Source organism: Olea europaea, chromosome 17, assembly GCF_002742605.1.
Source record: "Olea europaea var. sylvestris chromosome 17, O_europaea_v1, whole genome shotgun sequence".
Classification (NCBI taxonomy): domain Eukaryota; kingdom Viridiplantae; phylum Streptophyta; class Magnoliopsida; order Lamiales; family Oleaceae; genus Olea; species Olea europaea.
Genome location: NC_036253.1, coordinates 14,719,425 through 14,735,372, shown reverse-complemented (window position 1 = coordinate 14,735,372; position 15,948 = coordinate 14,719,425). Strand labels below are relative to the sequence as shown.

The following is a 15,948-nucleotide window of genomic DNA, read 5'->3' as shown; positions in this document are numbered from 1 at the left end:
TATGTGGTAATATTTGTTAATATCACGAAATGTATGAATAATTTGAATATTTATAAATTGGGCCAAACATAAACAAGAATTTTTTTATTTTGTCATGTTATGATAGAACACGTCCCGTGGTTATTTCTACAATTGATATGAGATATTGTAATATATATACATATACAACTTTCGTTACTCCAAGTTAATCAACTGTTGACGTCAAAATCAATCAATAGATAAGATGTACAAGAATCTCCAAATATTGTAAATTTGAAGAACTAAATTGTAAAATAATACATGTCCAAAGCAGCATTGAGATTCATTAGTTGAGATCTTTTGTTGATGAAGTCATACGAGGAATATGAATATACTGCATATAAAATAATTACGTGCATATAAAGTAAAGTTCCTTACCTCATCTGTAGTCCCGTTAAATATTTGAACTCTAAGATAGAATTATTTAGCATTTAATTGAATTGACCACAATTTATCTATTTAGCTAATCAACTATTGAATCGATAACCCTGATTAGTTTCATGAAAAGTGATTCTTGTTAATAGGAAAAATTGCCATGTGAAATGAGAGATTTTATCTTTTAAAATTATAATATAACCAATAATTGCCAGAGTACCCTACCATCATAGATGACCTTTATATAGGCAGATTCATTGTCTATACTCAGCACCAATAATTTAGGATTGAAGCTCCCATACATTTGCCCGCCACTAGACAAGGGAGCAATAGTTTTCTCGCGCAATGCTAGATTTAATGACCAACTTGTGTCAAACAAAAACTTTTTATGAGCAAATTCTTCGAGGAGTCCTTAACGTTTCATAAGTTTAAGTATTCTCAACTTTTTATGTCTAGCATTCGTACACCAACCTTTTAACATTATGCACACGATATCCTCGTTTCAAGGAGAATATCTATTAAGATGTTAAATGATCGTGTGAACGTATGTGATATTTGACGAAGATGGTAAAATTGTTAAAAAAATAAATAAAAATGAGCAACACTTGTAATTTGGATAGTCACCCTTTAGGTTTTGGAATGAAGAAACATTTATAGATGATTTTACTCTTTGAGCCAAACATCACATACGCGTCGCATAAAATTTTATAGACAAATTTCATCTGGTAAAAATATAGCGCACAAGACTAGACCTAAGATTTTGAGATTCTTAGACGAAACTTTATATTGGATGATAAATAATTGAAAACAAAGTTACATACAACTATCGTTACATAAATTTGTTACTAAATTAAAAACGTTTAAAGTTACAATAATAATAATTTAAACTTTCAAGAGTTCACTTTAAATTCACTCTTCTGGCATTGTGTGACAAAAAGCTAACAATTAAAATATGAGATTTGAGTCTTTTAGTCGGGTTTTTTTTTTTCCTCCCTCCATAAAGAAACGAGGGCCAAATAATGGCTTAGTCTATTCTATAAAGCATTTTTCAATAGCATCACTAATTCATTCAATCTCTTGTGATGTAGTTGACTTAAAGTACGATTTTATCAACTTCAACTTCAAAAAACTTATTTCTACAAAGTTATCAGTAATTGATATTGTTAATAGTATTCTACGAGCGAACCACAAATTTAGAAAACAACAATCTATTATTTTTAAATAGTTCAACACCTCAATTAACTTTGAAAAATAAATTTCTAGCAACCTAAAAGGAAACCCGAATAAAGGAATAGTTAAAGTTGCTGCTGGTAGATCAGCTAAAAATTTAGATGAACCACTAGCAGATAAATCAGATGCGAGCTCGATCAATTGAAATGCTGGGAGTCAAGGCAAAGGCAAAAGGTTTTTTTATTTTTTTTATTTTTTTGCCTAGTGTATATGAGCAGTACGTGGAATGTGATTTAAGGTCGTTGTTGGAATAGGTTGACCCTGTGCTTGATCCTAAAGAGACAATGAACGAAAATATGGCCCGCTAGTTAGTTTAAAATGATTCAAGTAATAAGGGATTTGGTATAGAAATGTGCGGTGCAAAAAAGAGATTATCCACCCTTTGCTTTGAAAGCAACAATTGCAAGTGAGTTCAGAGCGGAGACACCACCTTTCTATTCGAATACAAGGGAGTATGCCATTCCGATACACTTTTGAATATAGATTGTGACGAAGTTATAGACTTCACAAATATTGATTACTATAATAAATTTACAAAAATCTTCTTCAAGACATATAGGTAAATACATATGCAGTCAATCAAAATAAGTAAATGGAAAAGTCATCTATTGTCATCATTCTTTATCTCTAAATAGGGAAGTCAAGTTTAGACGCACGAAATTGTTACGAACGCAAAGAACAAAATAACGAAAAATTGAAAATTTTAGAATTTAATTAATAAGTGCAAAGTTAAGTTACTAATGCATATTTGATGTTGATTTTTAATAAATAACGATTCGTTGAGTTCTATAAAATGTACGATTAAAAGTTTATATAAATTATGAATGAAATAAAGTATATAATTAAAAATAAGTTTGAACTTTTAATGTCACCGTCCAACTCTTATAACATTGGGCACGTGAAAAACATGCAAGGTATAAATAAGGGACGAGAAAGTGTAAGTTGGGCAGTGGGAGTCAGCCGTTGACCATTGATAGTACATTTTTCAGGGGTAGTTTTGGCACAGTCATGTTTCAGTAATCTACACGTGTGAATTCATGGACTTGCACATTACCCGATTACGTACGTTATCTGACTGCAATTGAGTACATACCCGTTGACTAAGCTAAAATCTGGTCACTTTGCAAACGTTTAATTTGTGTTATCTTATAAATAAAAATATCACGAGCATATGCCAATATATTGCATTCGGTGTTTTAAAAAGCGCGCTTAGACGCGAGACACGAACAAAGCGCTTTAACTTGAGAATAAACATGAATTAAGTGGTCAAGTGTTAAGTTGATCGCTTAATATGAGTCATGCATAAATGCTCTTTACTAATGTTTTTCATTTTTTAAACCTTTTATTTGACCTAAGTTTATTATTATTTTTTATTTTTTTGAAAATCTTTTATTTGACTTTTGTTTCAAAATTTAAAATGATTTTACATGTACAAAAGTCAAAAATGATTTTTCCAATAAAGATTTAGATAAAATTTAAGCACAATACTATCTATCTTATGTAATTATGATTTTGAGACTTTCGTTTTGTAGAATATTTAGAAAATACGTATGAAATTTGTATAAAATATGTTAGGTGAGATTTGTCTAATTAAGTCCTTGTTTGAGCCTCATTTTTCATCAAAATGCATTCTTTAACAGTAATTTAACTTCATTTCAACCACTCATTTTTCAATAAAATAATATTACAAATAAATTCAAAACTCCTCCTTATTTTTTAACCATATATTTCCTACATTAACACTATTTAAAAATACATTTTATTTAAAAAAATGAGCTCAAACAACCCCTAAAAATAAAAAATGTGAAAAATAGTTTAGCTTTTGCTTTTCGAAAATTTGAAAATTGTATAATTAACTAATTGTAGAAATTATTAAACAAATATAGCATATTATAATTTTAGATATTTCATATGTATTAAATAATTTTTAGAATGGTTAAGTATTCAAGATAATAATACATATAAGTAACCTTTTTTTTTATGGCCCGCATGCCTAGCCACGCTTTATGCTTATTTAGAACACAGATAGCATGTGATGTGAATTAAACGTATCAAACACTAGTTTAATAGAAAAAGGGAGAATACTAGTTGTATATCACTATTTACATATTTTTTTAAAGATTGATAAAGTGTTAAAAAAAAGTGGGCGATCTTTTATTTTTTCGATTGATGAAATTTTGACCTAACAAATCTTGTCACATCATCTATTTATAAATAAATCTATAAGTGGGAATACACATATATCACAATCGATAGAAAAATGGCACCAGACATCCCCAACGATTGGGAAAATAGGCACACTTCGTTCATGTTGACAAAATTAGTCTAATTTGACCGTTAAAGTGGAATGAAATGACAAATTTGCCCTTGTTTTTAAATAAATAAAAGCAAAGAAAAACAATAGAAGAAAAAATTGTTGTGGAAGCCCGAATATTATCAAAAGGTATAAATGAATCCTTCATATTGCTCTTTAAAATAATTACAGTGAAAAAATTAATGTTATTTACGAGTTATAGAAGTAAATATACAATTTACTATGCAACTAATAATAATAATCACAACAACAACAATATAATAATTTTATTTCAATTTTAGTATCTATGTACACTTATAACATTAAGCTCATGTTCGGTTTAGATATACATTAATTTTTATTTTTTATAGATCTTGACAAAATTTTAATGAGATGTGTGGTTGAAAGTTATGAATTCCGTGAAATCTATGGTTAAAATTAACTATTGATTTTAATTTAACTTTTTAGTTGAACCAAACACGGATTAAATTTATTGAATGCCCAAATGCTGATTTTGAAACATAAGACAATTTTTGAAGCAGAAAACTCCATTTATCCCCATACGTCCACTTTTTCCCATATTCCTCTATTCAAATATACTTGTGATATATTGAGCAGGTTTTGAAATATCGAGTCGCTATATTTTAGAATCTTTCAAAAACTTATAGCTTTAGGAATTTCTCGATTAGTTATTTGTGAATTCTCTAATAATATTTTTTGAGTTTCGAGTAAGGACAGTTGCTTTTATTGTAAATTAATATTGATTATTAAGAGTGAACAAAATTACATAATTATGTATGCAAAGATGAGTAAAGAGAGGGGAAGGATTCTTCCCAAAGCAAACAAGAAAAAAAAAACGCCGAAAGAATATAATTAGCAAAACTACAAAACAATGAGAAACAGCTACCCCAACCCCCCTTTCATTATCGATTTCCGTGTCAAGCAAGCATCCATACCACACACTACACTCCCCAATTTCTTAACCCACGGGCAACCCATAAAAATCCCATCTTCGTTTCCTACAAAGCTTTACTTTTCTTGTACAAAACTTTACTTGCCTTCTAATCTTTTCACCAAACCCACCTGTATAATTTTTCATTTTCTTGATGGGTTTCTATTTGTGAGATAAGTTTTGGGTTGAATCTTGATTTTGTGTTTGTTTTGGATTATAATTAATCTGAGAGTAAAGATGGGTCAGGAGGTGGTGGCGATGGTGGGCACAGCAGCGCCAGCGGCGGGGATGGGAGGTCGGCCGCCGACTTCTTTGGCCCCTGGGTTCAGGTTTCATCCTACAGATGAGGAGTTGGTGAGATACTATCTGAGGAGGAAGGCCTGTGGAAAGCCCTTTCGGTTTCAAGCTGTTACTGAAATTGATGTCTACAAATCTGAGCCCTGGGAGCTAGCTGGTATAAATACACATACATAAATGCATGACGATACGTTGTATACATGTAATTGGAGTAGAGTGGTTTTTTTATTTAATTTTTCGGTGATTTAATATTTTTTGTTTATTAGATTGATGGGTGTAATATGTAGATTTTGGAACTATCACTGTTCTGGATAGTCTTATTTTTCTTGTTTTCTTGAGCTTTTGGGATTTTGATAAGATAGTCTGGTTGTGGATATGAAAATTTTATTTCAGGGTTTCTGAATATATGTGTTAGTAAAAAGTAGTACCAGAAAAGCTTCAAAATACAATGGAAATAAGATTTGAGTCTGTAAAAAGAAGTTAAAGAGTGCAAGGAAATTAAACATCTTTATTGTTGAAGAACTAAGATTGATTAGTGATGGGATTTTGATCTGATTACGAGATGGATGAGAAGTTACTGGAAATGGTATGAATAAATGTAATGGATAAACATACAAGTATAAATTCCAATATCTAAGTCTGAGTATCTGCTACCTCGATTTGTGAATTGGGGATGGGGAGTTTTTATCGTATTTAGTATGTTCTATTTTCATTCAAATCTTTCTTTGCTTGCAATAGATTCTCGTGTTGTTGCGAATGTGTAGATTTTCTTGTCTTTATAACTGAACTAATGAATAATTTGGTCTCTTGATCTTTGACTTAAAAGATTATTCGTCGCTGAAAACGAGAGATCAAGAATGGTACTTTTTCAGTCCTGTGGATAGGAAGTATGGCAATGGGTCTCGGCTAAATCGTGCAACGGGCAAAGGGTATTGGAAAGCAACTGGGAAGGATCGGTCTGTGCTTCACAGAAACCAGACTATTGGAATGAAGAAAACTCTTGTTTTCCATAGTGGGCGAGCTCCTGATGGGAAGAGGACGAACTGGGTAATGCATGAGTATAGGCTTTGCGACATAGAATTGGGAAGGGCTGGAGTTTCCCAGGTGTGGGTGATGATTTTAGAAGTTAAATTTAGTGCTTGTCTATTTTCATCTGTTTTGAAAGTTATAAATCTTTAAAGAAATTCCTGTTTGTTGTTTTGCAACGGAAAAGGATGCATTTGTGCTTTGTAGAATCTTTCAGAAGAGTGGTTTAGGACCACCCAATGGGGACCGGTATGCACCTTTTGTCGAGGAGGAATGGGATGATGATGCAGCCCTTGTGGTTCCTGGTGAAGAGGCTGAAGATGATATGGCCAATGGAGATGAAGAAAGAAATAAGGGCAATGACCTTGACCAGGTTTATTTTCTGTCCTTTTTTTAAACAATCAGGTGTTTTAAGTTCCATTCTTGTACAGGTAAAATCCCTTTATCCGTTCATTTTACTTCCTGTATGATTATCTACTTTTTTGTTGTTGCAAAATTCATGATCGATGAAGTCCATAAATGTTTTGCCCAGCTGCATTAGTATATTCAACCAGAACTTTTTGCAACATGTTTCCCTAGTTTGGGAAATGTTACTTTGCGCTGTATTGAAACATGAATTCTGGTTGTGAAACAAAATACGATTTTCCAACTAGTGTTCTTTTTTACAGCATTACACACCAGTATAGTATAGGCTGAATAATACTAGTTAGCTCGTAGGCAGTAAGTGTTCTCTAAAAGTTTTTGGTTGGTTCATTACTGATATATGAGCAATCAATAATCAATAAAAAATTTAATGATCTCATGCCATGAAAATTTTGTTCGGTGAAGTGAAGCAATTTTTTTGAATCCGGTACCTTGTACATGTTGGTGGGAAAGTAGATGTTCCTAGCTTGATCTTGCAAGGGATTAGGTATGGAAAATGGAAAAGACCATACGGAATAGAATAGAATGCAGTTCGATGGTATCGTGTTTGCTCTGGGATCAAGCCCTAATAATTAGTGAAAAGAAGTTAGAAATATGAATAATAATGAAATAACCTCTCATTTTCATATTCACAAAGAAGTTGATTTCATGAAAATAGCATTTGATCCATTTTCTATAACAATCACTTAAGTTTCTCGGATTTATGAGACTTTAAGATCACATCTGATATATTAGATCTTACATAATTAACTAGAATTGACATAGCTTCTGTACACTAAAATCATTAGTAGCTTTTTAGGAGAAATAGTGGTGGGGACCGCGGAATATGTAGATAATAATTAGTAGTTTTGAATGTTTTATTGAAATTAAAGTTTGACTTTGACTGTATAGTAGAAGTAACTTTTAATTTTCTAAAAGTGTTTCCAAATAGAGGCATACTAATATATAAATTGCCTGGCTTTTAAAACCTTGCATGAGGACTCAGGAGAAATGAGTGAAAACTGAAAACAATGTTAATTATCATTTGGATTTGCAGATGAAAATCGTACTTGCTTTAGTTTGCAAGTTGGTTCTATATGTTTTTTTCTTTCTTATCGATCAAAGAAGAAGGTATGGGGCCATTATGGCCCTTTAAATGACAATACAGGTAAACTTTGAGCACTGTTTTGACTTGGGATTGAAACTTTTCAGTGTTTTTCACTTGAGATTGATGCTCGACTTAATGTTTATTTATAATGTTACTACTCAAGTATATGTTTGGTACGATGTGATGAACAAAAGTTTAGCCCCTTTTTCTGCCTTCCTGTGCGAACCGTTACTCTACCAAATATAGCGTAAGTTATGTTTTGGCATGCGATTCTAGGACATTATATAATGAATTTGATGAACTCATACTCTTTGTTTTCCAAAGTGCCAGAAGTTGTTCTCTTGGTGCCCTTCAAAATTTATGAAACATTCTTATAAGATTGTATCTTTGCTCTAAATTTGTAGCAGGATACCCGTCCTCACGGCATGGACTCGATGCAAAATCTTCTGTTTCTTTGCAAGAGGGAGGGATCAGAAGATCCTGAACACCTATGTTTAGCTCAAAATAAAAGATCAAAGCATGATGATGTTCCCAACTCCAGCCATGCAAATGGATCAGAAGATTCAACTACAACAAGCCAGGATACCAAAACAAAGATGACGACGACAAATTCTCCCATAGCACTTCTGGAATATCCTTTATTAGAACCAGTCGAACCCAAAGAAAACCAAAACAACCCTACTACATTTGACTCTTCAAACCTGGAGAAATCTGTCCCCCCTGGATATCTGAAATTTATCTGCAACTTGGAGAATGAAATCCTAAATGTCTCCGTGGAGAGGGAGACTTTGAAGATTGAAGTGATGAGGGCTCAAGCTATGATCAACGTTCTCCAATCACGCATAGAAATGTTGACCAAAGAAAACGAGGAGTTAAGACACCATGTCCGGGAAGGGTAATAGGACGTGGGACATTATCCAATCATCCATGTCTTCAAAACTAGAAGATGAGACGAGCAAGGGCCTTGAGACACTTAAATGTTCACCTTGCCTATGCAGTCTTCGTTTAGTTTTTTAATGTGATCCGGACAAATCCATCAGTCGACAATGCTTTCATATTTTGAATTGACTTGTTCAATAAAAATCAAATTCTAAGTCATGATCTTTATCTTAGCGCCTGTTTGCTTCCACTATTTGGTTGATTAAAATTCATTTTTTTACCGTTAGTGGGTCTCATATCTGCATTTGAGTGTGAGGGAAGTCAAAACTTGCGGCTACTAACAGTCCAATAATGGCTTAAAATTTGGGTGAAAATTTCCACACAATAGGCACTTAGTATGAAATATGAAATAATTCGTTAAAGTTTTCGTACAAGATGTTAAAGTAATTTCAAGACACTCTATTTTTAAAAAGCGTACTCTACAATTTAGAGAGCATCCATAAATTTAAAGAGTATAATTTTAAATATTGATTTTTTGAAATGGAGAGCATTTTATATTTAAAAAGTATCTTGAATATGCTCATACATAAATGGAGTCAATATGTATGTGATAGTTTAAAGTAATGCGACAAATGGAGTTCGTTCGAAGTGTTATCATCGTATGTTTTTAGTGATGGTAAAAAAACTCGTCCAATCCCACCTCGATGGGATTCGGGGCGGGGCTCAACGAGGCGAGGATGCCTCGTGAAAAAAAATTAAAAATAATTTTATTTCTAGATAATTCACTCGTTAAAAACTCAATTTGAATTTGTATTTTATTCTCTAATAATAACTTAATTTGAAATTTTGAAAATATAAAAAATAAAAAATAATAAACGAGACAACAAACTGGGAAAAGTTGCACTACGCCCTCCCCATCTAAGGAGGGGCGGGACAAGGTTTGGGCGAGATGGGGGCGGGGCGGGGGAGGGGGGCCTACCTCGTTGCCATCATCCCTAGTTTATACGGTATAAGTTGGACATTCCACTAGTTATGAATGTGAAACAATAGGGGCTGATTTGAATTTACTGAAATATCAGGAGGATTATTTTGCATGTTTCAAAACTATAAGAGTATCAGTATGCAATTATTTTCAAAGAAAATATCTGGAACCTTCTATTATATTATTGATCATTGGCAGTAGTTCTAAATGGCATGGCGTCGGTCATGCCACTTCACGCCCCTGATGACTTCAGATCAGATTCTTCGCTTTTGACGGAGGCGGCGCACATTAACATTTTTAGAATTAGGGTACAGAAGTCTTACCGACTCCCTCATTGTAGGGATCGGTCCCACCTGAAAAAATATAAATAAATAAAAATTACACCGGTACCCACACGTGTGTTTTCTGGCAAGAGTTTGTAAATACACGCAGCATGCTCCTTAGGATTATTCTCTCTATTTTTAACCAAAAATCTCTAAAAAAATTAGCCATTATTTAATTCTCATTATTTTCAAAATATATTTTTTCCCTCTCTTTTCTTTCCAATTATACATTCTTTAATAAAATAATATTACATACAAATTCAAAACTTCTATTTATTTTTAATCATATATTTTCCATCAATATACTATTTCAAAATACATTTTCAATAGAAAATGGGATTCAAATAGGCCTCAATTTTTAAAAATTACTTTTTAAAAATCAACTTCACATTGGACTTAACGTTAAAAATTAAAAGTTCAATATATACCATGAATAAAAGTCTGGTTGACAGAATTTTTGTTTTTTGTAGAAGGGTTTCATTGAAAATTTTGGATTAAGTTTCTTCAAAAGCTTTAGACAATCACTTATAAAAATTATTCAAACATATTTGAAATAAAATTTAACTTTAAAAGTAATGCCAAGAGAAATCTAAATTGATGAAGATGTAAAGCATCGAAAATGAACTTTTGGAAGGAATCAAGGAAGAGGGGGAAAAAATTACAATAAAGCTATTTGTACATTTGAGATTGACACCTTCGATGACACTCATCTCACAAGAGAGAGGAATCCACACATAATATAATAAAGACTTTGCTATTTGTGCATTCGGGGTGTCAACCCCGGATGACACTCACCTCACAAGAGGGGGGTCCACAATTATTTTATTACGTGTAGACCCTCCTCTCTTGTGAGGGCAGTGTCATATGACGTGTCAATCTCGAATGTACAAATAGCTTTATTGATATAATAATTGCAGGCCCTCCTCTTGTGAGGGGAGTGTCATTCGGGGTGTCCACCCTAAATGTACAAATAGCGAAGTCCAAAAATTAATCTTCAAAAATAATTGTTAATGGGTTAAACTTTAAAGTCCGAATCTTGAAGACTGCCGTGACAAGAATCATATCACAGTCCGTCACCCAACTCAATCTTTCTTAGTCTTGAAGAAATGTATATTAATAATAAATTGTATAACTACAACAGTACAAGTAATGGTAGTCTATTATCTCTCTAATAATATACCCTAACCCTCCAACCCCTGAATTCTTGAAATTCGAAATTCATCAATCAGATAATTCGTTTTGGATTGCAATGGATTCCAAGGACAAGAAATCGGCATCTGTATCTTCTCTGGGTCCGGGTTTCAGGTTCCATCCGACTGACGAGGAATTGGTTCGATACTATTTGAGGCGAAAAGCCTGTGGAAAATCTTTCCGATTCGATGCTATTTCTGAGATCGATATTTACAAGGTCGAGCCTTGGGATCTCCCAAGTATGCATTTCTCAAACCCTTTCTTTCTTTATATTTTGAACTCTATTTGGTGTTAATTTTCATCTTCTTTTATTTACTGGGGGTGCGGTGGTTGAGTACTGAGTGATGCAGATTATGAAAAGCCCAGGTCTTTATAAATTGGTTTTGTTTTTATACATAAGGGACACCGATTTTTGAATCCGACTGCTAGGCCGAGCTTTTGGCGGATCGAGTAGCTCGATTGAGCATCGAAAGGTCAACCGTAAGAGGAGTAGAACAATTATATAAATTATTGTTTCAATATTTTAGTTACTTCGATTTACCGTTAATAGGGAGGTTTGTTGATCGATAATTATTCTTCTGTATTTAGTAATCTGTGCGGTTTGCTTTATGTATATGTAGGCCCTTTAATTCAGAGATTGATATGATGCTGCCTTTGTAGTAAATTTAACATTTATGCATGAAAAATTTGTTTTTCCCATACAAATTCCTAATTTTGTGCTTGATTGTCATTTTTTTGGATGAAAAATATTTTTCCACTTTTGGTCACGTGACCATATTTTCCTCAAAATCAGGAAAATATTTTCTTGGAAGAGTGAGATTTTATTTTCCATGAAATTCACTCTCTTTCTCTCTCCTATTTATCCACTCTCTCGTCTACCTACTAATAAAAAATAGACGAGTATAATATTGTCTAGGTTGAAAATTAAATCAATTAAATACATTTAATTGACAATTTTCATGCAAATAAATTCTAGGCAATTGAATTATCTTGAATTTATTTTCTTTCCATACAAATTACATTCTTGCAATCAAACGCATCCTTATTTCAGTAGCCATAAACATTTGCCCTTTTTCCGTACTGTAAGCTGTTTAAAGAGAAAAAAAAGGGGGGGTTACTGTTATTTAATTTTATGGGATAATACTTTGTATTGAATTATGAGACTTCATTTTAATATTTGTATTGTGCAGTTGTTAGAGAATATACATATTGGAGGTTTGATAGAGAATGTTTTGGCAAATATGGTTTTGTAGCCAGAATATGAGGCACAGCCAGTTTTTAATCGCTTCATTTACCAAATTACCGTGAAATTTTCGGAAATGAGATTTCATTCACATAACTATGGACTGAATAATGTATTTTCTTTGCTTCATTGTTTTCTATATTTACTTGGAAATTTTATTAATCTTATGTCTAAGGTCGTGTAACAAGGAACTAATTAGGCATTGATTTATCCTTGGAGGAAAGGGAAAAAGTAGATGAGTTAACTGATGAGTATTGATTAACCTCAGTTCTTTGCTACCAAGAGGAAAAGCAGATTTAACGTTTCCTGATCATCTGGTTGAATATCATTGTAACTGAAAGTCAAAGGATTCATAATTGGTAAAGTTTCTCCTTATTCATGCCTCCTCTCAGTCCAGAGACTTGTGGTTTTAACTGGAGTCGAACATGGGAAATAGGTTCAGTGTTTTTTTTCTGTGTCAGTTGCATACAACTAAATTAATTATCAGCATCATTAGTATTGTCTGTCAAGGTTGCCCTTTATTATATGTACAACTCGATGTACGTATATGCACCTGCGTATGTATAATGTAACCACCAATATATTTTTCAGCCCAGACTTTTAACATTTTTTACTTTGTTTTTCTAAAATTTTCATATTCCAATTATTTTTCATTCTAATATGGTGGATTTTTTAGGTATGTCGAATCTGAAGACTAGAGATTTGGAATGGTATTTCTTCAGCATGCTGGACAAAAAATATGGTAATGGAGCAAGGACCAACAGGGCAACTGAAAAAGGGTACTGGAAGACTACTGGAAAGGACAGGACTGTCTACCATAAGTCACAGATTGTGGGAATGAAGAAAACCCTTGTTTATCACATTGGCCGAGCTCCAAAAGGCGAGAGGAGTAACTGGGTTATGCATGAGTACCGGCTGGCTGATTTGGAGTTGCAGAAAGCTGGAATTAATCAGGTGTGTGCACATGATTGCATTTCTTGATCTTTTAAGTTATTCTTTGCCTTTGCCTCAAGGCTTATTTTGAGCTGACAGAATTAGTGTGGATGATGAATGTCCAAGGAGTGATTTGATTTCTGGGGATTAGCAAAAAGTAGTGAGTTTGAATTAACTGCTAGAAATAAGTTGATTGGCATTCATTTTAAATCTGATAAAAAAAATAATTATATGGATGATATAATTGTTTTATGGCCATTATTGGTATTAGTGTTGTAATATTATATGGGATGATATAATTTTTTTATCGCTGTTATTAATATTAGTGTTTTATTGTTTTTGTGGCAATATAGTTGTATATCTTATTTTGGAGGATGATTTGTTTTACAGTCCTTGATCTAATTTTTTATATTATTGTTGTATTTTTTTGGTGGACAAGGATGCTATTGTGCTTTGCCGAGTTTTTCAGAAGAGTGGTTCGGGACCGAAGAATGGCGAACAGTATGGGGCTCCTTTTGTTGAGGAGGAGTGGGAGGATGATGAGCTGGAATTGGTTCCCAAGCAGGAGGCTGCAGAGGAAGTAGATTTTGGTGATGATTTCTATTTGGATGGCCATGACCTTGAGCAGGTTAATGCACTTGCCATTATACTGTGTTGTGTGCTAATTTTACAATGTCTGAGTCTGATTAGGACACACTGAAAATTTAGGAATACTTTTGTCTTTGGTCCACAATATACTTATTTTATGACCTTCATACGGTAAAATGTTTTATCTTTGCTAGATTCTTGGAACCGACATTCCGTCAGACATTGCTCCCCTTCCATTGAACACCAACTCTATAGACAATACCAGCTATGAAGAAGAAACTTCCAAGTCCAGTAGTGGAGCCCAACAGCGCATGGTTGATATGGTTGAACATAAAAATGAGCCTGAAAAGCATGACGATCAAAATCTTTATGATTTGCCAGCTTCATATGATACAGTTGTAAAACCAGTCAGGCATGAATACATGGTTGAATCGAGTGAGCCCGGGAATTTTGAGGACGTGGATTACTTGCTTGATGAACCGTTCTTGGATGCTTCTGATAATGTTCAATATAGTGATGGAGGATTTGTTGAAACTAACGATCTCTCAAATCCTGGTGCAGCTGATACATCTACTTTTGATGCGCTTGAGGAGTACCTTGCATTCTTTGATGCCAATGATGACAACTCACAATATTCTTCTTGTGATCTTTCAAAGATGATGGGAAGTGAGGATCTTATTTCTGATCATGCATTCCTCACTGAAACGGTAACCTTATTCTTTGAGCTTTGCTGTCTTTTCCAGGTTCGCAATGCAATTTAGTAATTAAGCTTACATTACTTTTCTTTTCCAGAAGGTTGATGAAGGAACTCAGCAAGCTACCGTGTCAAGTGAACAACTAATTGATAATACAAATAATGATGCGCCATCATCGTCTAATAAGCAAGAGCTGGCAAAATGTCAGTCAGGTACTGAAAGAAAATCACTCTACAACTTGTTTTTTGGCTCATTTGGAAGGGTGGACTGGGCATTACTAAGAAGAAAAAGAAATTAAAATCACCTTCATTTTACTCCACAATCCTGTCCCTAACATGCATCTCAAGCACATTTCTAACATTAATAACACACTTTCTTTTTGGGATCTAATTTCGGTATACCTTCTAATGGGTGCAGATTTTCAGTATCCTTTCATCGAGCAGGCAAGTCGCATGTTAGGCAACTTCCCGGCTCCCATGGCATTTGCATCAGAGTTTCCTTCAAAAAATGCAACTCTTCTAAATTCTGCTTCCAGTTCGGCACATATTACGGCTGGCATGATTCAAATAAGAAATTTGACCGTCAATGGCAATGGAACAGACCAATCTTTTATGAAGAACCAGAACTTCAATATTGTTCTTTCATTTGGCTTGTCACGAGGCGTCAATGGTTCTATTAACTTGGAATCACGGGTTAACCTACTTCCAGGGAAGGCTGTTTCTGCGACTTCTTGGGGTTGGTTCGATTTCATATTCTTCTGGGTCCTTATACTCTCCATGAGCTTCAAAATTGGGACCTTTCTGTGCCAGGTGAAGTGAATCTCGAGCAGTCCAAAGAGAGCGAACCTGGTGAAAAGTTTCTTACTGGACTCGCTGGATAATGTCTCCTTGAATTACAAATTGACATGTTGCAGGATTGTTTGTTATGAATTATGTTGAAATAGTGGCTAGATTAATTAGTTTTTCAGTCTTGGATAAGGCCATCGACTACGTTTAATCTATATGAGCCAGATAGTGTTGTAGATGATTTATACTGGGAAGTGAGACATGGCTTCTGACTTGGAAGCATTAAAACATATGGTTTGTGATTTCAATTTATATTCGTCCGTGATTGAATCGTAGCTTGCAATTATTTTCTTTTTCCTTTTTATTTTTAATAAGGTGTGCTGCATATTGAAAAAAGAAAAAATAATAATAAAATTGTATCGTCTAATCATATTTATTGTACCATCTTCTCATTCTCGTTCCCAATTCCTCACGAGAAACAATTTTAATGTTGACATAACGAGGATTCGCAATATTTGATATTAACCCCTATTTGTTTCCAATTTTTTGTCCAATTTCAATGCATTTTCGGACCATTGTAACATTGTAAGTCGTGATTTTTAACTTTTCCTCTCACATGGGTTCCATG

At 33.6% G+C, this 15,948-nt stretch overlaps 2 protein-coding genes across 4 annotated transcripts; both read left to right on the top strand.

Moving 5' to 3' along the window:
* The first annotated feature begins 4,827 nt into the window (after positions 1 to 4,827).
* On the top strand, positions 4,828 to 8,813 carry LOC111365263 (NAC domain containing protein 50-like). 2 transcript variants are annotated; one of them, XM_022985705.1, is made up of 4 exons: positions 4,828 to 5,322; positions 5,992 to 6,269; positions 6,379 to 6,564; positions 8,106 to 8,813. In XM_022985705.1, exons 1-4 carry the CDS (start codon positions 5,106 to 5,108, stop codon positions 8,598 to 8,600), a joined length of 1,176 nt encoding a protein of 391 aa, XP_022841473.1. In that variant the 5' UTR covers positions 4,828 to 5,105; the 3' UTR covers positions 8,601 to 8,813. The 2 variants fall into 2 exon arrangements, with proteins under 2 accessions (XP_022841473.1, XP_022841474.1); XM_022985706.1 differs by having other exon boundaries at positions 4,829 to 5,322; positions 8,109 to 8,813.
* A 2,193-nt stretch (positions 8,814 to 11,006) lies between these two features.
* LOC111365262 (NAC domain-containing protein 53-like) lies at positions 11,007 to 15,650 on the top strand. Of its 2 annotated transcripts, none has more exons than XM_022985704.1 (6): positions 11,007 to 11,315; positions 12,996 to 13,273; positions 13,692 to 13,880; positions 14,035 to 14,547; positions 14,636 to 14,747; positions 14,953 to 15,650. In XM_022985704.1, exons 1-6 carry the CDS (start codon positions 11,135 to 11,137, stop codon positions 15,351 to 15,353), a joined length of 1,674 nt encoding a protein of 557 aa, XP_022841472.1. In that variant the 5' UTR covers positions 11,007 to 11,134; the 3' UTR covers positions 15,354 to 15,650. The 2 variants fall into 2 exon arrangements, with proteins under 2 accessions (XP_022841472.1, XP_022841471.1); XM_022985703.1 differs by having other exon boundaries at positions 14,633 to 14,747.
* The last annotated feature ends 298 nt before the right edge of the window (positions 15,651 to 15,948 follow it).